We start from the raw sequence: 22,452 nt of genomic DNA, 5'->3' as shown, positions 1-22,452 counted from the left end.
TGTCCAAAACACACCAAGCAGTACCAAAGTGCACCTTGCCACAATATTCACATTTTCCTATAGTCAGGAGGTGGGGCCATGTGTTTCAGGAGTGAAAAAAGTCTCTGCAACAATAGACAAAATGTAACAGGAGTCACAGGACTCTGTTTACTGATTTGCTGCAGATTTTTTCTGGCTGCAATTAGCCTCAAAAAATTTAACCATGCCCAACTTTTAGTTTGGCTGCACTTCACCATAGAATCAAACGTGTGCAGCTGCTTCCCAGAGTCATTGCATGGCAGCTCGCCACAGGACACGCTTTGCCCCCGCTGGGTGTTTTCGGTGTTAATGTCCTTATTTTCAGCCTAATTTTAGTCTTTTAATGCACATTATGTATTTTCTGCAACTAGGGGTCTTTCAGTGAAATGAGCCTATCCCAGCTGACATTGGGCGAGAGGCAGGGTACACCCTGGACAGGTTGCCAGACTATCACAGGGCTGACACATAGAAACAGACCATTCACGCTCACATTTACACCTACAGGCAATTTAGAGTCACCAATTAACCTGCATGTCTTTGGACTGTGGGAGGAAGCTGGAGTGTCTGGAGAAAACCCACGCGCGGGGACATGGGGAAAAAATGCAAAAGGTCTCCCCCACCCTGGGTTCAAACCAGGACCCTCATGCTGTGAGGCGTCAGTGCTAACTATTTATTCACGTTATGTCGTTTCATTCTGATGAAAAATAGCTCCAAATAACTTAAGCTAATGTGACACTTTCCATTAGATGACTCAACTACCCATATATACTACCATATATATACTTATATATATATCACCCATACACCTTATGTGGCACATTCCATTATGGGAGCCTAGATCAAAACAATTATACTATAAAAAACTTTATGAGCATGTCGAATGTTGCATGAGCCACTTGTCAAAGTAGCACATGAAATGGATTTATTTAGAAATATAATATCAATAAATCAGAATTATTTTGTTGCAGAGGAGCAGCTCGCTGAGTTTCTTCCTCACTCTCTGACATATCATCTGGTGTTTCCCATTGACTGTGTAAAATAATGGATGGAACCAGCGTGATTTTACCCCTTGGATTGTGAACTCCTGTTTTGTAGCCGCGAGTCTGGCATTTTGGCCATCACCATCTTGGATTTTTGGAGCCAGATGCGACCATGTGACCTCTTGGATGAGAGGGTGAAGCTAACCCTAACGCTAGCTGAGAGCTTGGTTAGCACAGTGTATTTACAGCTATGATTGACTGTGATAATGCAATTTTTTTTGCCAGAAAAACAGGCTTAAAACCATTAAACAAAATGTACTTATCAGAAAAACTGATCATCCAACTTCTTCCAAGGTCTTTTAGTAAAACCAAACACTGAACAAGAACATTTTATAGATGACAAAAACATTTCAGTAAACTTAGACTCTGAATCTGGAGTTAATCTATGCCACGTTACCCAACATCGCGGTGACAACATTTTCAAAGGATGGCACCCACCTGTCAATCAGTACCCTTAATTATGCATAACTTGAAGCCTTAATGAAATTTAAATGGGTGAGTTATATAAAAATCAACCCAGTACAGTTGTCATGAAAATAGCTAGAGAGACCAAAACCTTTGTTTTGTGCAGGACTGTATTCATGTTCATCTCTGCTGTAATGCTGGGCATTTTAATATAGGAATCTAATGGGATTGAGTCACTTCTGGAGCCAGCATCAATTGGCCATTAGAGAAACTGCAGGTTTTTGGACTCCCTAGGCTTCAATTTTTAGCTCTGCAGATTGCCACTTGTTGTTTTCCTAAAAGTTTGAGCAACTACCATTTACAACTGACCAAATGAAACGCATTTCTGCTTTGAATGAAACTGCAAATTCCTCTGGTTTGAACATTGTTGGAAACATTTAACAATTCTTTCATTATATAATCTCAGGTTGGTCTTGGAGTTCGACATTCTGTTCTGGGCCTTTGGGAAGGTGGGAACAGTCACCTGGGCCTGGTTTGTGATGTTTGTCTACACCCTGCTCGCTCCGTACTACACGCTGGTGTTTTGGGGATGTTTGTACCACAGCTCACCCTCTAAGTTGGGGCTGTCTCTCGGCACGGGCCTGGTCCTATCTGCAGTGCAGACCTGCATACTGGGACTGTTCCCCATCTACGTGGCTGTGCACTACCAGCTGCCTCCGGCCTCGCGGTTCATTGTGATACTGGAGCAGGTGAGTGTGTGTTTGAGGAGTAAATGCTGTCACATTTATTATGAACAGGGTGCAAAAGTTACAGCCTGAAGTCTCACTGAATGAAAATGTCATTCACATTAGAGCGTTAATGAAACATCAACATGGACTATATGATCCGATTTTTACTGGTCACAGATGTAATGTATTGAGATGTACGCTGGCTGATTCGTGACAAGAAAATGCAGTTATCCTGTATTAACTGATGTCTAATCCACACTTTGCACAATAACTACAGTAGGTACAGGTGAGCTGCTGTAGTCACCTGTGTGTAAGACATCACATCCGTCAGTCGACTAGAATGTAATAGTAGATGTGGACAAGAGGCATGAATATAATGAGGCATGAGATTGCACTGAGACAACTTTAAAAGCACAAAGGCCCTAAATAAAAGGAAAACAAACAGAACACTAAACTTAACAAATAAAAGTGTAAGCTAGTTCACTCCTGCTATTTATGAGTGTTGTTGCCTGAATGTTTCGGGAACAACACTTTGATAAGACAAAGTGTTTTTGGAGGACCGACTCAAGGGAACAATTAGGCTGACTACAAAGTAAACAGAAGAAAAACTATAAAACTTTGGTTCCTCCTGCGTCTCAAACTCTGCCTCTCTTACAATAAAGATGTGAAATGTTGTTTAGATGTATCAGACAAATAGCATTTGTTGGGGCATTATTTATAGTCTGTAGCAAAGCCTGTGAGCAAGCTCAGGCTGCCCAACTTTTTATTGCTTCTACATTCACATGGCGTACTCCTCTCACTGCAACAAATATCCACACTAATTTGTAATTTCAGTCAGAGACATGTCAAGGAATTGACTATTTATTATATATATATATTTGGAGGGAAAGACTCCGCTCGTCTAGGAGCCTCTCAAAGAATCCGAGCGGCGTCGAGGATTCTGCTGGGAGAACTAATCCCCTGTAACACATACAGTAATGGTACAGAATCAGAGATAGCTGTGAACACGCTCGATGATTAGAGCCTGGCAAGATGACAAGCTTTAATCACATGAGGAGGAGGGTTGGGTGTTGGAGGGGGCTGTGGCAGCAAGCAGAGTTCAACGTGAGGGATCAAGAGAGTAAAAGTGAGAGCCGACGGACTGTAAAAACCACCGAGCAGAGGTCTGAACTCAAGTCACAAATTTGATTACTTTAGTCTTGACTTAACAAAATAAGAAAAAAAAACAGCAACTTGACTTGAATGAGAATATTTGATACTTTACCACAGGCCTAAAGATTAAAAGTTGCTTCTTTTCCTGAATCGGCTACATTAACGCTAGACCCCAGCACTTAAATCCCCACATCCACTTTGTTTGAACCAATGCGACAACATGCAATCAAGTTGCAGGAGATCAGCATGAATAACTAACATTATGTTACTGAGAAATATAATACCAAAGATAATTTATTCTCAAAAACAGCACAGTGGTCAACCAAAACGTCATGCAGTGCACAAAATGTACGGGTCTAAAATTACAGACAGAGACTTAAAAACTTCCAACAAACGTGTCTTGACAAATAAAAACAAAATTAAGAAAGCATTCATTATTTATATTTACATCTATTATTTCTCTGTTGTTAAAATGGCATTACAATTGGTGAAGTGGCACTTGTTTAAGACTCAACACTCAAAGTTTAGGACTTGGGACTTGACTTGTGTTGGTCTTTTTCTTTTAATGCTTAGACTTTTTATTTTTTGTGTTAACGTAGAACAGGACAGGAGTGGGACAGTACGGTTTCAATCAGTGAAAAGGGAGGGAGAGAGAAAAGGAGGCACAGGTGCAGTTCATAATGCCTATAAGGAGTTCAGAAAAATTATTGTTACAAGTCCAGATGATTATAATAATCCCATTTTACCCCGCATTCATCCCCCGTCTCCTTCTGAAGTCGAAGAGTGAAAGTCATTTTCTCCATTGAGTGGATAGAGCTGATTATGTTGATAAGAAGGTTAATGGAGGGAGGGTTCCTCTCGAGCCAACATTTCATAATCGTTTTTTTACCTCTGGCCATAAAAGTCTTCAAATGGCATGTGTCATTATTACTGAGGCCTTTAGGAATATATCCAAGGTACAATCAGATTTCAGGCCAAATGGCCAGTTCTCCAAAAAGGCTTAACATATGGACAGAACCAGAAGCTGTTGCATGGTCCACTGAAACTGATCCACACTCCCTGCAGCAGGTGGGCTGAGACCCACTTAATTTGAGTTGCTGGTTCAGATTTTTGAAAGTGGACATCTCACCAAAACATGGAGTTAGTGGAGGTCCACTGGGTTTTCCATACATGGAGCCCGCGAGAGGCGGGGTACACCCTGGATAGGTCGCCAGACTACTGACACATATGCTCACATTCACACCTATGGGCAATTTAGAGTCACCGATTAACCTTTGAACTGTGGGAGGAAGCTGGAGTACCCTGGGAAAACCCGTGCTGACATGGGAAGAACATGCAAAGTCCACACAGAAGGGCTCTCCATCCTGGTTCAAAACCCCACCAGGTTCGAACAAGGAACCTCTTTCCCTGAGGCGACAGTGCTAACCACTGTACCACCTGAGGCACATGATGCCTTTAGTGTTTTCTTTAATTACAAGCATCAATAATTATCTGAGCTAGTCATCCTTTTTTTCTTCAGGAGGAAGTAGTGGATCTGAAGGTAGCAGTAAAAACTCTCTTTGCCCAGCTCACAAAGCACAAATCCTTAGAATCATTAAGATTTCCATTTGTTATTATTCTACAAAAGTGATGCCTCCCTTGGTGCAATGTGGGGCTTGTTAGTCTTGACTCGGGACTTCGTGTGAAGACTTGAGACTTGCAAAACAATGATTTGGTCCCACCTCTGCCACCTAGTACACTTGTAACTGAAGGTTGCCTGCTAGTAGCCAAACAATGATGCATTGATAAGTAAATGACATAAGTATGGATGAAACAGCTGACATGAGCACTTCATTTGTGATTTTACATAAGCAGCAGGTTGGTTTTTACAGTTCCAGCAGCTTTTTTCCAGAAAATGTAGTTGTTTAGAGGTTGTTTACAGTTCTGGGTCACTTTTTGTAACAACCCCTGCAGTTTGATTAAAGTGTTTTTATTGCAGTGTGAACTGCTGCTCAGCAAAAAACTAATAGAATATAAACCAGCATAAAAAATGATAATAAGGAATGACCTGTTCCAGACACACCATGGACTGTAGATAACGTTATATTCTTTGGTAATCCAAATTATAAATGCGGCCCTTCATTGCCATCAGCAGGAACATTTTGATAAGAAAATTCTGCTGGCCAGGGATGGGAGACCAAAAGAGACGGTAGATCTCAGTGCTGCCACGGTTTGAACATCATGGGCCCGTACTGTAATGCCTCCTCATCCTCTTTATCTGGTCTACCCCTGGTCTCCCAAAACCGTTTTAGTACTGCGATCATTTTAGCTCCATTGGAGTGAGATAATCCCGGTGCTTAGATGCTTTTGGGAAACCCGGTCCTGATCCTCACCTGACATGGATCCAATCAGCATATTTGTAATTCTGATGCTGTCCATCCCATATATAAACGCTTTATATTGATTTTTGATGCGTCATTGAATGCATCGGATGCCCAAAAAGACTAAGTGGTTCCCTGCTGTATACAGATTAATGACGCATCATGTCTGAACTGCAGTTTATGGCAGGCTAAAATGATCAACCAGTTCTCCAACTGTGCCCCTGTCGTGAGATACACTTCCCTTTTGTTGTTCTTCCTTCCGATTAATTACAGAAGTGAGCTAATATAATACCTCACTGAGTCAATATTTACACACACAGAAACATGAGATTGAGGCCACAAAGACGTAGGTTGTCCACTTCAGGCACCTTGTCAATCCATGCAATAAAGGCAGCCAATTAAGCTGCTCATACTGATACACTGTGTCCCACTCCAAATAATAACCGTATCAATTTCCCCTCAGATTCGATTCCTGATGAAGAGCTACTCGTTCATAAGAGAAACCGCTCCTGTTATCATGAAGAATCCACCAAAGGAAGGTACAGCGCTGCATTGTATTGATGTCAGGTGTATTTTCTCCTCAGGCAGTATCATTAGTCACGGTGACACTCCCAGACACCGGAGAGAAATGACTAAAACAGACCTCAGCAGGTTACCGTCTAATGATTCATGCTGAAGTTAAAACTAACAGTGAATACACCCACATACAATAAATAACTTCAAGTACGTGCAGCCCCGTGGGATCCTATTGTAAAAGTCTGTTAGAGGAGGAAGAATGTGTCTCTAGTACCTTTTGACTGTAAAAGTCAAAGTAGTAAATGTGAATACTTGCTGCAGTAAAAAGCCTCCAGGAGAACACTTAACAGTCACGGATAAAAGTTTAAAATCTGACAGATAAAAGCTTCATACTGTAGAAGTGTCCATGGTATGAATGTGGGTTTGGAATGAGTTAAGTTAAGTTAAGTTTCTTTTTTAACAGATTTTCAGCCTTGTGATCCATTTTCCAAGTCCAATCGAAATTGTTTTCGCCTCTGTGTTTATGGTTTGAAACAAGTGACAAAAAGGTTTTTGCCAGGATAATCCTCAAATGTTTTTTTCCCCCTAAATCTGTGGAACAGGTAAAAAAAAAAGGTTTTGGCAGGATCATCTTTCTAAATTATCTTTTCTATATCTGTGAAAACAGGTGGGAGAAAAGTTTTGGCAGGTGAATGTTTTTTTTTTTAAAGGTCCGGTGTGTAGGATTTAGGAGGATATATTGGCAAGTACATTTTCTCCAGTGTAGAATAACCTGAAAATAAGAATTGTGTATTTTCTATCTTGGAGTGAGCCGTTTATATCTATCACCTTGTTGCACTGCCATGCTTCTACAGTAGCCCAGAATGGACAAACCAAACACTGCCTTTAGATGGGGTATTTGCGTTTTCGTGTAGGCCACTATAATTAGCAGCCCATCCATGATGAGGACTGTCGAAAAAAACACTGATCTTTTAACGTGAAACTGCTTTATTCAGTGTTTTACCTGTTTAAATCATCGGGTCTGTCTGTTGTGAATAGGAAGAGACATCTGTGGATAATTCAGCTCCTAGTAAAAACCTAACAGTGGATGAGAGACACAGTTATAATCAGCGGGTCTGTTTGTTTTGGAGAGGAAGAGAACTCTATGGATAATTTTGCTCGCGGTAAAAACCTCCTAAACAATGAACACTGAAGGAATTCTAGCCGGAGGAAATTTTAGCTGGTTGCAATCTGCAGTCCTTACCACTAGTTGCCCCTAAATCCCCCTAAATGTTGGACCTTGGACCTTTAAGTAATTAATAATAATCACTTTTTTAAAATGTTTTATGTTGTAATACCCATTTTGGCCACAAGAGGCTGAAGTGCAGCACTACCACATGTTCTAAATCGGACTAAAAGAGCATTCATGTTTTCTTCCAGATGAGTTTTACTTTCTTCTGCGCTCTAAACACAAGGTAACTTGCTAACACACAATAAATATACCTTGTGTTTAGAGTGCATGGCGAAGAGAGCTCACCTCGGAGGCACCTCAGCCTCCTGTTGCCAGAATGAGAATTACCACAGCAATCTCTTCAAAAATAATCCTACAAAAGAAAAATCACCTGTCAAAACATTTTTCCACCTGTTTTCACGGATTAAAAAAGGTAATTTAAATGATCCTGGCAAACCTATTTTTGTTTTCATCTGACTTTTTTTTCTCCCCCTGTTCTGAAATCATAAACACAGATTATTTAAATAAGACTTAGAAAATGGATCACCAGTTGTTTTTTTCTCATTTGCCTCTCAGGGCTTCCTTAGTTTCACCATTTGTACATGTCATTAGTAAAAACTTGGAGCTTGACTGGAGCACAGCTAATAGTTCAGCAAAAGAGATTAGAGTCTTTAAAACAGACAATTTGACATAATGGCTTAACGATTTTGTGATAAAATCGCTGCTGCTTTATATTAAACAGCCATTTGTTAGCAGGCCCCTACATTAAGGCACAGTAAACCCTGAGTGTTCACAAATGGAGCTGCTAATGGCTCGTATTATTCCACGTAAGAAAATGAAATGAGAACCACATGTCTGAACCACAGACACAAATCAGTTATTTTTCAACAGAAAACCTTCCTTAAAATCACTCAAGACAACTCGGACTGCTAAAAGATATTTTACTGCCAGGTTTTAGGATTCAAACTGGACCTCTCCTCTTTGATGGTCATACTTATTGAACTGTGTTTGTTTTCCAGGAGAAAGTCCCAGATTACCAACATTTTCCAGCTATCTGTACTTCCTCTTCTGTCCAACACTCATCTACAGGGAATCATATCCTCGGTAAGATTGTGGCTTTGACAGGGATCCCTTTTGCTTATTCTTCGTTCTTTTACTTTACTTAGTGATAGTACTGTATAATAATGTGAGTGCAGCTGATATGTACCAGAGTGAGCATCATATTTATTTTATTACTGGTGCCTGTGGCTCAGGAAATACAGCAGTTTGACCTCTGGCCCCTGCAATCTACGTGTTAAAGTGTTGTTTGGCAAGATACTGAACATCAAATGGCTTGTATCGGTGTGTGACTGTGCATGTGGATGGTTATCGCTCTTGAGGAACAGGTGGTACCTTGCATGGTTGTTCTGCCAGCAGTGCATGAATGCGTGTGAATGGGTGAATGCTGACGTGTTGTAAAGCACCTTGAGTGGTGGCTAAGACTAGAAAGTGCATTTATTATTGACTTTGTGCCACAAACTAAGAAAATGCTAAAATTTAAAGCAAAGTCAAAGTAGTAGCATTTTGCATTGTCTAATAGGCCTTTTTCAAGTAATACATTTTGGCATGTCGCAGTCTCAAAAGCGCAGATACATTAAACGTAATAATGGCTGAATTCCTTTCAGCTGTTTTTATTTCAAGGTCTTAGTATCCTGCAGGCTCACTGTCACACTGATATGTTACACTTTACTGCAGTGAACAGTAACTCAACTTATGGTCAAGCCTGGCCTGCGACAGAGTGCTGCTCTCATTCACAATGAATTTTTTATTTATTTTTTAATATTTTGAATGCAAATGGGGTAACAAAAAGCATGCCACGCACATCTAAAAACCATGTAGGGTAGGTGCTGGACCAATAAAAGATTGCTGTTGTGTTTCACTGGGATCATCTTGTGACTTTCATGTGACCAGAGCATGTATATTTAAAAGATGCCAGTCTGAAAAAGAGCATTAGCTTGAAACGTCACTTGTGGATGTGCTAATAAATGACACTTCAGGGAGCTATAGTATGCAGGCCTATCTTCATGTTTTATTTGACCATAAATGAGGTGCTAGAGTACATAAACAAGCATTTAAAAAGTGCCTGGGGAGGATCCCTTAACAGAGGCCGGGGCGAAACCCAGAGTGTTCTTAAAACAGGGGTGTCAAACATACGACCTGGGGGCCAGAACTGGCCTAACAAAGGGTCCAGTGCGGCCCTCTAGATGACTTTGCACACCTAATGTTGATACATATGAGAAGGCTGAGAGGTTTTAGGAGAAATTTTAACAGTGAGCAGATACTTCATGTAAAATACTGCCTTAGAGGCTTTTCCACTCTGACCAGAATACAGCTCTCTGAGACTTTAAGATACTGAACATTGAGCAAAATATTGTCAACCAGCAGCTTCAGTACAAAAACATCTGTATCAGACTTCTGTCTTAAAACAATACCAGTGGAACCCTGCTGCTGAGCCTCGATGAAACTTAAGATTGTAAAGTAGGGGGTTACTTAACCTGCCTCTTCAAAAGCTTCCAAATTATGAAAAAAAAAGTCACGTGTAATGAAAGTTGAAAGATGAGTGAGGACAGCAAACGTCAAAAGGTTCAAAAGGGGCATCACATTTATTAAATTTACTGATAATTATTATTAAATGTACTGTGTGTAACTCTGGAGAAAAATAGCTGATTGTTGAGTCTCATTCCCAGGTCATCACATACCTACGCTTTGGGCTGGTGCTTTGATCCAGCTACCAACCCAAAGCATCATTTGATGAGCGTCATCTTTCTCTTGAATCACATACTTCACCTTTTACGTTTGTTTATTAACTGTCCCCCACCCAAAGTGAGTTGAGTATCCCTGGTTTATTGAGACACTTGAATAAAACAAAGCCATAGAGCCGTTAATGTTATAAGTAAATCCTGAGCTTTTCCTACAGTGAAAAGCCAAAATGTTTGCTGTAAAAAAAAAAAAGCCAATTTGTGCCTAAAAACTAATGCTGAGTGGAAAATCTGAGCAAATTTCACATCATATAACACACTGTAAGAAAAGCAAAGCTGGCCACACAATACAGTATTCACACTGTTTGTATAAATGCATAGTGTCATAGTAGTTGTGACATATTCTGTCTGTTCTTTACAGGAATACCCATATTAGATGGAAGTACGTTGGCATCACACTTGGAATGGTAAGATAAAACGGTTGAGAGTTCATTTTCGGATTACGTAACAGAATACCATGACGGTTTATGTTGGGGTCAATGACCTAGAAATGATCTGACCTAGAAGTTGCTCATGGCACTTGTGAGTTGTGTGATAATGTGGGGCAGTCATAAACTACAGCTGCTCAAAAGCTTTTATCTCTGATATCTTAGATGACACCACTATCGCCAGTTTTCCAGTGCTGATTCTCAAGTGTGCTCTGTATTCAATTTCCTTGTCCTATTGTAATGTTTTTATATTTTAACGGTCAATTTGCAGATCTTAGGATGCCTGTTTTACGGCTACTTCATCCTGGTGCGGCTCTGCGTGCCTGTCTTCAGACCTGAGACCAACCAGCCGTTCAGTAAACGAACGATGGTTCTTGCTGTGTTCAACTCAATATTACCAGGTACTGGACTCTCTACTCTCTACGTGCATGGAGCTTGCCCCGACAGATATTAGTAGGAAGTCACTAGAAAACAAACAGAGGCCTATGTATTAAAGTTCATCTTCATTTGTAACCTCACTTCTGCTTACAGCCTCTATTATCTCTTACCTGTATGAGTCAGCGCTGGTTAATGTATCACTTAATATGGAAATGGAGGAACTAAGTCTCTAGTGTTTTGGAGTCAGTGATAAGATTAAAGATGCTATTATGCAATCAGATACAGGTATCAGAGCCTGACAATGTTTATTACTCTCTTTAAGTGAATAGCCTTTTGAGTAAGTGCTGATATAAGAGCATCAGTGTCAAGTTACAATTCTTATGAGAAAGCTGGGAGCGATGCCCAGAATAAAAGCACTCCTCATAAACTCTCTCCCTCTGTCTGTCTGTCTCAGGTATAATGCTCCTTCTGTTGTGTTTCTTTGCCTTCCTGCACTGCTGGCTCAACCTCTTCGGGGAGCTGCTGCGTTTTGCTGACAGAATGTTTTACAAGGTGTGTGGCATGGCTGATTTTTTGTGGCATCATCTCTCCTGTGAACACGTTATATTCAAATATGCTCGCTTTTCCAGATGGGGAAATTTTGATTAATAACATATGGAATTACAGCAGGGTGGCCTGATGGTCCCGAAACACTTTAACTTCTTCATTATATTCTGTTGATACAGTTTGCTCTGGTACAAGCTGTGACTTGTTTTTTTGGCTCATGTGACTCACTGTTTTGACTCATGTGTTCCTGCATGTCCAAAGTTGTGATTAAACATAAACTGGTAGATGTAGTTATGTACAATAACAGTGAGGTGGAGGAAATATCTCTGTCTGACGTCAAGAAAACTGTCTTGCCCACAACTTTGTGGTTGTAACTTTCAGGGAGTACAGTAACATTAGTCGGCAGTAGGTGGCCAAATCGTTTCTGACCTAGGGAAGCATACATTTAACACTGGATCTCAGCCAATGTTTTTCCCCAGGTCAGAACATAAGAACGATCTCCTTAATGAGCCATATTAAGAGGATATTGAGCTGGGGAACCTAAGGCCCTGCGAACACCTATACGCTCTCAGTCAGCATCACTGTATCTGTTTCAGTGGCTGGTTTTCAACTCTTTTTACAAATGTTTAATCAGCCATTAAATTACAATTAAGCTCAGGAGAGAAAGATCACTGTGTTCACCTGTTGTTTAAAAAGTGCTTTACAGCAGTGCTTCCCAACTGGTGGGTCACAGTCCATTCTGAATGCAATTGACTCACAAACATGTCGTTTGTAAAAAAAAAAAAAAAACACACTCTATTTTTAAGGTCAGTGAGTTTCCGACACAGTGATTTCATTTTGAAGTGCTGTTTCCTGCTGTACAGTGAGTGACAAACGCACAACTTCTTAACAGAGACGGCAAACTAGCTCAAAGACATGGGCAAATGCAAGTACTACGCTCAGTGTGTCAAACTGTGTGGACCTAAACAGAACAGAGCAGCATCAATGATAACAGAAATTACGTAAGTCAGACACAGCATGAAAAGGAGGAGCTGGGGTGGAGGTGGGTTGCAAAGCGGCTTGCAGAGGAAGCAGCAACAGTAGGCAGGCCAGAGCAGTTTAAACAGGGCGCCCTGAATGAGATTTGCTGATTGGTTGCATAGAAAGGAATCATGTGATCTATCAGCTGACTCCCTTCCATCAATCAGCTGCTCCATCAGTTGACTGGGCTGTTTGAGATCAGCTGAGTTTGACATCATGTTCTGCCTGAACTAACACTATGATTGATTTTTGAGCACATTAAACAAATATGTTAATTACTGAGCTTTAAAGGTGTTGATAGGTTTTGAAGTTTGGAGAAAGCTAGGCTCACTGATAACAGTCTTATTATGCTAGGCTCCTAGCACCTCCTAGCTGCAGCTCCATAATTAATACCCAGACATGAGAATGGTGTCTTAAGTCATTTTTCTCATTTACGCATGCAGCACACAACAGGAGATTCTCTGTGTCAGAGGCATTCTCACCTACTGGAAATACACCGTTAGGAGTGAGGGGTTGCACCTGGGTAGAGCGTGCAGGAGGCAGGACATGACGCAGATTACAACATGGTCCCATAGCCAGTTTTGTAATTTGGTGAAAACACCAGTTTATTGCCAATAAATTTAAATTTACGGGACAGTTTCGGCTTCAGCTCTTACTGACGGAAGTTCCTGAATTGTTTTCCTCTGGTTTTGCACAAGCCATAGAAACATCATCAACATGCCCACTCACTCACTCACTATGACTTCTCTGAGCAATTACCAACTATCGGACATCACACTGATTTAGTATACTTGGGAGCTGGCAGAGTAAAATCCAATCAATGTCTGATTAAGACATTAAACGGACTCACATACAGCTCCTGCAGGAAATGTCTAGTTTCAGGTTTGCAGTGCATGTGTGACAGGGGCTTTAATCTCTTAAGAAATCAAATACTCGTATTTCCAAGTTAGAAGTCGTCTTTTGAAGATCTCATTTGCTTCTTTTTTATTTTTTGTGATGATAATGTGGTCACACCATTTCCTTTAAATCTGCTCTATGTGCCCTCTCTATTGCATTTTATTGATCTAATTATGTTTACCTGACACCACTCATCTATTTAAAAGAGGTTAGACTGGGACAGTCACTGAGCCTTCACACTGAGGGAGGCATCAGCCGAAATATTTGTGTTTTCAAAGAAACACATATACAGCAGATGAGAGGGAGTCACACAAATATTTCAGCTGATGCCTCCCTCAGTGTCCAAACTGTTTACCTCTGCAGCAGTTGGAAGCACAGTGTGCCATCAAAGCTACAAAGCTCTCACCAGTATAACTTATAAAAACCAGTATGAATTATTTGACAGCAGTGGTTCTAATGTTGTTAAGATGCCAACGCTGAACTGATCCTTCTGTATTCTGTTTTTATTTTGATCTACACTCATATTACTACTCTGTGTTAATTTTCAGGACTGGTGGAACTCGACATCTTTCGCCAACTATTACCGAACCTGGAACGTAGTGGTTCATGACTGGCTCTATTACTATGGATACAGAGACTTCCTCTGGGTAAGGAAAACTACCCATCAGTGTTCTGATATGAGGACATTACATTTTTGGATTGCTGCACCTTATACTTCATTCTGATTAATTTAGACCAGTTGTTCTCAAACATGGATGCATTTATGTGCCGTCCAGTGTTAGCAAGACTGCAGTACAATAGTCCTTGGCAGCCATCTCTGCCAAGTTGGTCTACAGCTGATCCCAACACTAAAGTAGACAAGGTACAAACTCTGATCAAACTTTATGTTTGACACTTGTTTATTTATGCTTAATAACATTTGTAGTTTGACATGGCATATAAATTTGACAAACTGTAGTGATAGTAACAAGCTAAGCTATGCTGTTAATTAGGAAGTACTCATTTGAGGACATCAGGAATCCATAATTTGCTTCACCACCATGGGTTGTAGAGCCTTCAGCTGCCTCTGGAACTCTCTCCCCAACGACATTTGCAATATTGACATCCTTTCCACTTTCAAATCCCGTCTGAAAACACACCTTTTCAAGCTTGCATTTTCGGTCTGATTTAATGGTGACACACATATGGTGACCTGCACTGATGACGACTTTATGAAGATGTTTTTATACCTAGGATTTATAATCAAAGGTGTCCTTGAGTGCTTTTAAAGGTGCCTATAAATAAAATGCATTATTATTAATTGCAGTATTGCAACACTTCACACATGACAGACTGTTCCTAGAGACAAAAAGACATTCATAGCTTAAGTACGCAGCAGAGAAAATCCGTACAGAGTTATAAAATGAACAGATCATAGGCTTTTTTGTTTTTTTTTTGTTATGCACAGCCATATTCAGGCATTGAAATTAACAGTTTTGAACAGTTTCAGACTTGAACAGGGGCCCCCTTACCTATAGAGTTACAAAATATTGAACAAATATTATGTTGTTTGTAATTTTGTTTTTACACAACAGTGTTTAGACATTGAAATAAACTGTTTTATACCTTTTTACACACTGGTTACTATTTAAAATATACCCATCGTCCCCAAATGAGGACTGTTAATGTTACTGCTCAAAGACAATGATTAGTTTTTTTTACTTAGCAGGTCCTACTCGAGGAGAAATTAAAAATGCATGGCAAAAACAAAAGCTGGCGTCTTAGAGTGTTAAATAAAACAACAATGTGCCAGTGAATCTCGTCTCTGCACTTCCAAAGCAGCATGTCATGTGATGAAGTGTGTATAGCAGTCTAACACTCATCCTGTAATTCTAGTGACACAGATTCCCCCGCCGAACCAGCTGACCCCTGAACTTTGAGCCAAACCCTCTCTTTCTCTGATCCCCGCAGCTGTCGAAAAGGAAATTCCGAACAGCTGCCATGCTCTCTGTGTTCATCGTCTCCGCTGTTGTCCACGAGTACGCCTTCACCATGGGTTTTGGCTTCTTCTATCCCGTCATGTTCTGTCTCTTTGCCATCTTTGGAGGTGAGGGTTGTACTCATTATTCAGGGAACAAACTTCACAGTGATATAAACAGGAATATTTGGTATCCAGTGCTCTGACCTTGCTGCTGGAAACATACATCGCTTTCAAATAAAGATAAGATAGAGAGGGAAGTGTTTCATGTCTACCTCATTACTGAAGCTCAAACACGACTCTGAATTTAATAGCTTGTTAAAAATATGTAAATGTCCACTCCCACATTCTGGACTGTGCCTACACGCCTTGTTAAAACCTGTAATTAGTCACTCTAACAAACATTTAGTAGCGGTTTTCACAGGATGACTCTCGTTATAATTAAACAGAGTTGACTTGTGCATTGTGTCCTTTTCCTCTGGGGCTCAATCATCAGATAGAACGTTTTACTTTTCACTTTTCATGCTCTTATTGTTTGTCCCTGTCACAGTTTAACTGAACAGTCATCAAGTCATGTCTTCCTCTCTTAGTGGTGTTCAACTTCACGATGAACGACAAGCGCCAGAGCCCTGTGTTCAATGTCATCATGTGGGCGTGTCTCTTCCTCGGTCAGGGTGTCCAGGTGTGTCTCTACTGCCAGGAGTGGTACGCTCAGATACACTGCCCTCGGAAAGAGGTATGTATTTCACCTATATGTGTACTGCTAGTACTGGAAAAGCTTTAAAGAGCAAAGCCATCATCAGACGTATTGTTTGATTACCTTTATATCTGGATGATGCTTATTCTACTCTAAAGATAGACTACTTTTTTGCAGATTCTGCTCAAGCTATCAGTCATGCCATCAAAAAGCTTGGCAAGACAGACATAACTATAATTTATAGTGACAAAAACATGCTTTCTCTCAGGGTTTATTACACTTCAGTTTCCTTGGCTACATCTGTGACAATAAAAATCAATAAAACCTGACAGAAAGTGCAATTTGTCCCAGCAAAAGACATGGAGACATACTTAACTATAATGTGAGATTTATTATGATGTTTGAAGGCTTGAACAACGATCCCACTGGACTGTGTTTTAAGCTCAGCAAGGAGAAAAACATCAAAAACCTATGCTTTAAATAAACACAGCTGCAAACATCTTTTTGTTCACATGGATGCCATTTAGAATTCAGATCTTTTGAAGTGGGGTTGTTTGAGGTACTTATCCATAGTCAGTGTGTTACATACAGTAAATGGCTGTTAATGCTCCCAGTTTGGAGAAATAGGCAGGAGTACCACCACAAAAGTTAATCAATGTACTGCTGTCGAAGGGTCAGCAACAAAACGTGTTTAGCCACCTAAAAAAAAAATCAACAACAGTTTAAGTGTACGCTATCTTGAGAATATCTTTACCACCTTACCTTCCTGCAGACAGCTCTTTCCAACAGGGAAACTGTTAAAGGCTTCGATCCCCCATCCATGCTTTCATCAGAGGCACCAGACCCCATTGGCAAAAACAGTAATTTTAGCTTGCTGAACACGGGAGCTGCTGGTCTCCTGCTGCCTCGATCAGTTAGTCAGTTTGTGTCATTGTATGACTTTGGTGAATCCGTGCATTCCCTTTTACGCCAAAGTCACACAATAACAGAAAAAAACCAAACTAATTAAGGCTGCAGTAGACCTGAAGCTCCTGTGTTAGGTGATGTTAAATCACTGTTTTTCTCGATGGTGGCTTTGAAGAGAGTGATGTAACACCTTCAGTTTCCAGTTAAAAATTGCTGACAGCAAGGTAGAGCCATAAAAATATTCTAAATACAGCATACACTTAAAATGATCTTTATTTTTCTAAGGCGAGATTTTTTTTAGGTGGCTAAAATACGCTTTTCTGCTGCCGCTGTCGACAGCAATAGATGCTTAGCTTCCATGTTGACAGTCCTGTGTGCTTCCTCCAAACTGGTGGTGTGCCCAGCGCCATTTGCTGTATGTAATACACCAACTATGGATAAGTACCTCATACAACCCCACTTCAAAAGATCCTAATTATCCCCTTAGGTCAATGTTAAATAAATAAATAGTTATGAAATAAAAGTCCCCTGAAATAAAGTAGTTCTTAAAAAACGTCCTTAAATACAAATCTATTTATGTATTTATTTATTTATTAATCAAACTTGATTAAGTTATTTATTTATTATATTTATATTTGCATATTATTTCAGATTTATTTCATTGATGTATTTATTTATTTATTTCATAGGCTCATATATTTTTCCATTTATTTATGTATTTAATTAATATTGACTTAAACAGAATTCCATACGTTTGTAGTTAGTAGTCTGAAGTCTCATCATTTGACAGCACTTTGACCTCAGTTTCTGAGATACATTAACGGAAAATAGGTCAGCAGGTGAATCAACTAAAAAAAGATATATACTACATAAGTACATTACATGACTTGCGCTTGAGTACTTACACAGACGCCACTAACCAGATGAATCTGACGTCTTTCCTGTTTCATCATCCTGGCTTTGTCGTCTGTTCTTATCTCCAGTCATTCATGAACATCTGTTACTACACAGACTACAAGTCTATGTGTAGATGCACGTATAAATTGCATTAACTTGTTTTAACAGAGATGACACACCCATCTTACACACATAAGCACATGTAGAAAATCCACATGCTTTGAGTAACTGTTTGTCTGTAAAAAATTCTGACATGTATTTAACCCTTTAAAGACCCCTCCCATTTCAACCCAGAGCGTTTGATGAAGTCACAGATGTGAAGGATTTGCACGACAGATGGGCGCAGATGTACTTAACATACTTTTTCCACTACCAACGACTGCATCTCTGTGCAGCCCCAGCGAAGGCATCCTCTAAAGCCAGTGGCGTCATTCACACACACAATGGCTTAATACAGATCACTGCTGTCTAAAAATAGATATGACATTTGTTAAATGAGATTATTAAGTGATGATAAATGGATGTTAAATCATACAGATAAAATGTGTAAAAGGATTACAGATAATGTTTCCATATTTAGACCATTTTTCCCACTCTGTGTCAACAGAATAGCTTCTGGGAGTTGGTGACGCCGCGATCGTGGTCGTGCAGCTACCAGAGATGATGCTGCCTCCCTGCTGGGCTGATAAATCATGAGGGTACAGGGTCAGAAAATGACAAAGGACTGAACACAGGAGAGAAAGAAACTTTGAAGACATGTAAATATGTACGTTTTTTCAGTTTTTAGTGTGTAAGTTTTTCTTTGGGTCAAGATTTGACTGTCCCTTTTTTTCTTTATGTTGTTATTCAGGGCTGATGTTACCCATAATATCACCTCTGAAATATTCCAAGTTTGTGTTTGTATGATAGTGTTAAATAATGTTTAAAGGAGCTGTATGTGACATTCAGAGCATATCTATGATTCAGAATCTGAGCCGGGATTGCTTGCACATGGCTCTCAACATGGAGACGGCTAAGCCGGTGGCTAGTAGCTAACAGTGCTAATAACACAGTCAGTGGGAACAATGGCAACAGTGCTGACAATGGCGTTCACCACTGTGGGTCGGGACGGTGTTATCAGTGGTAACCACCGCAGTGTGTGAACTAAAACATGGCTTTCAGGGGAGATCACTTTTTTTACGGAGGGTGGGGGGCACTTGCATATGCCTCAAAGAAAGGACTGATTGTGACTCTTGTTACAAATAAAACATTTTGAACAGCTGAAACCATGTAGGCCTAGTTGCTCTAGTATGTTTGCACATCTGATCTGAGAAGTTGTTTTGTTTTTTTTCTGATGTTTGAGTTGAAGTGAGAGAGGTTAATTGTGCCACCACGCTTTGGATGTGATGGCATGAATAGCATGCATGTATTTAATATTTTTATTAGAGCAAATTAGTGATGACTCACCCTTGTGCTTGGACCACACATCAGTAACAGTAATTTTATGAATTTTCCATGATGATGACGATATGGAAATATAGCAGTGCTTGGCAAAAATAGCATATTGTCAATATATCAAAGACAGCTAAAAAAAAAAAAAAAAAAAAAAAAAATGAACAAATCATGTTTACGGGTGAGCTCATGCCTTATTAAGAGAAGCCAAGCTCCTCCCTGGCTCCACTGTAGTTCGCACCCTGAACTGCAGTATGAGCGCAGTGCAGAGAGGTGGCGATTAGCTTACCATTGGGACACACTCACAGGGACTCATGCACTAACATGTATGTGCAGCTGAACCAGTTTACCACAAAAAAGAACAGGGAAGCTGGGATTACAACACACAAAGGTAGTGTGACTTCATTTTCTGCTCAGGACACCATTACTCTACTATATCTTCACATGGCAAATAGCTGTTTGCTACTTTATTAATGCTCTGAATGTCATATACCAGGGGTGTCAAACTCATTTTAGTTCATGGGCCACATACAGTCCGATTTAATCGCAGGTGGGCCTGACCAGTAAAACCATTGCACAATGTCCTATAAATATCAAACACCTCTGAATTTTTACCTTTTTTTGTTGAAAGAAGTACATTTTGAAAATGCTCATCCATTTACAACACAGCTGACAAACAACCTGTGATGTCTTCAGAAGAATAAATGCAATTTCAACAATATTTCTCACTCAGTTTTTCCACATTTAGTCAGTCAACTACTCACTGCCATTACATATGTATTTCTCTATACATTTCCACTCTACTGTAGTAATCCTGAAAGCACCACACAAAACTAAAGTGAAAGAAAAGCCTCTGAAGCAGCATTTTACATGAAGAAAGCCACTCACTGTTTAACTTGCTCCTGAAACCTGGCACCTCTTAGCCTTCACAAGTTCATCACTATTAGGTGTGCAAGGTCAGGGCCGGATTGGACCCTTTGGCGGGCCGGATCTGGCCCCAAGCCGTGTGTTTGACACCCGTCGTATACAGTTCCTTTAATAATTCAAGCTGTGTAAAACTTTCTTTAAAAACTGTTGTAATTAACAGATTTTTTTTTTTTTTTTTTATCAAGTGCTGATAGAATATCATACTGTAAGCAAACCGTTGCACATTAATCAACCAGTAGCATGTTTACCGAAAGACAAGGTCTTAATGAAGTACAAAGTTTTAGGGAAATTTGTCCGTTTTTTAAATACAAATCAAACAAATAACATACAACATATTAATTATTGAGCTTTAGAGGTGCTGGTTGGCAGATTCTTGACCTTTGGACATAGCCAGGCTAGCTGTTCCCCCCTGTTACCAGTCTTTATGCTAAGCTAAGCTAATCACTTCCTGGGTCAAGCTCCATATTTAACCCAAAGTCATATACAAAATAACCTACTGGCGGAAAATATGTACTGTATATATGGTTATATTCTTAACCTAACTGAATGCATTTCTTTGAAATAATAAATGTATTTAAATGTTGTAATAATAAACCCTCAGGAGCCCCAAACTCTCTTTAGCTTGCCTTATTTCTGCTGTATTTATAGTAAAGCTGGACATGGTTGTTTTACAGCAGACAGGTGACATCAGTGACTCCCAACAGGCTTTGCCACAGCGAGGGCACCTGCCCTGCAGTGTGTGTTGCATGTTTAATCCTGCCTCTGTTGACGTTCAGCCAACAGGGATTGGTTGGGAGAGCACGTACGTTAGCCAACCAGCAACAGGCAGAGCAGCGTCTTATCAATCTGCCACAAAGCCTCTGTTTGCCTGCCTGCCACATCCCTCTGAAGTCATACAGGAAGGAGAGGATTAACATTGGTACAGTGTTTGCATTAGTGATGTAATGCTCTGTAAACTGATATACTGTAATACCATGGCAGCTCAGAGAGCCACGGCAGCACAGGTAATTTCAGAGGCAGCGTCAAGAGTAGAATGAAATGTATTTGTGTCTGACATAATTCATTTTGAGCTTGAAAATAAAATCATGTTTTTTGCATTATCATTCTGCACTTTCTTTAATTTGACATTATGACATCTTTTTTCCAGACTTGAGAGGGACTGTCACATGTTTTATGTCTTTGATGGATGCAGTTGTCCTTGCCGGCCTTTAATGAGCCACATTGCTGATCCAATTTGAAATGACATCTTTGCTGGATGAATACAGAAATAAAACCACATCAGCTAATATCCCTCATTAAATCAGAATTTGGCCACTGAGGAGTCAACAATGACATAAATCAACATATAAAGTTGTTTCAGAAAATTGTTGCCTTTTTACACATCCAGCAGAAATAAGACAGCTTTGTAATTTTTTTGGAGCTGTTTCTGTCCATCTGACAAATGTAAATTCAACATTTAATCTCCTTTTGGCTCCGTTTTGGGCTCCACCAAATTCTGAGAAAAATATCTGGCTTTTTAGCTGCTCAGGTTTCACTGTGTTCACCAGTTGTTTGGTGATGGGCAGGAAGCACACAGTGGCTTCTTTGCTGAAAACAGCTGAATGCTGCAGCTAGAAACAAGGTTGATGAGATCAGTTCGAGTGAACCAAAACAGTGAGGTTGCAGGCTGTGGGCTGAAAGACACTAAAATGCTCTGCAGAGCTGAAGGTAAACTGCAGTCCAGTGAAATCCAGAGTTTGTAACTAAGCAACCCAGTCAACAGAATAAATGTTGGCATTGTACTTTGCAGCAAACTACAAATATGTTACATTTGTACATTATTATGTAGCAGATATGTTGAAACTTTACGCTTTTAGATGTTTTACTAATGCTGTGGTTGACGTATGGTTATGTTTAGGTGCAAAAAAACTTTATGGTTAGGAAAAGACCATATTCTGGCTTAAAATACCCACTGTTGGTGACACAATCACAGCTGAAAATGCATTGCCTTTTGTTAAAAAAAACCAATCTGGTCTCACACTCAACTCGACAGGCGGCGGCATTTCTCAATGTCTCTGGCAACTACCGTGGTATAATGAGTGAACAAACTTTGGACTTTCACCCGGGAGCCAGCTGTTTGTGTCCTGTGTGAAAACAAAACT

General features: G+C 40.0%; 1 protein-coding gene across 1 annotated transcript in view; it reads left to right on the top strand.

Annotated features, from left to right (window-relative positions):
* Window positions 1-21,414, top strand: part of soat2 (sterol O-acyltransferase 2) — a 29,986-nt gene extending 8,572 nt beyond the window's left edge. Inside the window, exons 7-16 of the mRNA XM_050036956.1 lie at window positions 1,930-2,212; window positions 6,167-6,242; window positions 8,449-8,533; window positions 10,589-10,634; window positions 10,927-11,056; window positions 11,488-11,585; window positions 14,045-14,143; window positions 15,447-15,582; window positions 16,044-16,189; window positions 18,561-21,414. Coding sequence (XP_049892913.1) covers window positions 1,930-2,212; window positions 6,167-6,242; window positions 8,449-8,533; window positions 10,589-10,634; window positions 10,927-11,056; window positions 11,488-11,585; window positions 14,045-14,143; window positions 15,447-15,582; window positions 16,044-16,189; window positions 18,561-18,617 — 1,156 coding nt within the window. The 3' untranslated portion in view covers window positions 18,618-21,414. The remainder of the gene's footprint in view (window positions 1-1,929; window positions 2,213-6,166; window positions 6,243-8,448; window positions 8,534-10,588; window positions 10,635-10,926; window positions 11,057-11,487; window positions 11,586-14,044; window positions 14,144-15,446; window positions 15,583-16,043; window positions 16,190-18,560) is intronic.
* The last annotated feature ends 1,038 nt before the right edge of the window (window positions 21,415-22,452 follow it).

The sequence above is a fragment of the Epinephelus moara genome, chromosome 24 (genome assembly GCF_006386435.1).
Source record: "Epinephelus moara isolate mb chromosome 24, YSFRI_EMoa_1.0, whole genome shotgun sequence".
NCBI lineage: Eukaryota > Metazoa > Chordata > Actinopteri > Perciformes > Serranidae > Epinephelus > Epinephelus moara.
Note: the sequence above shows the minus strand (reverse complement) of the source record. Positions and strands in the feature narration are given on the sequence as shown.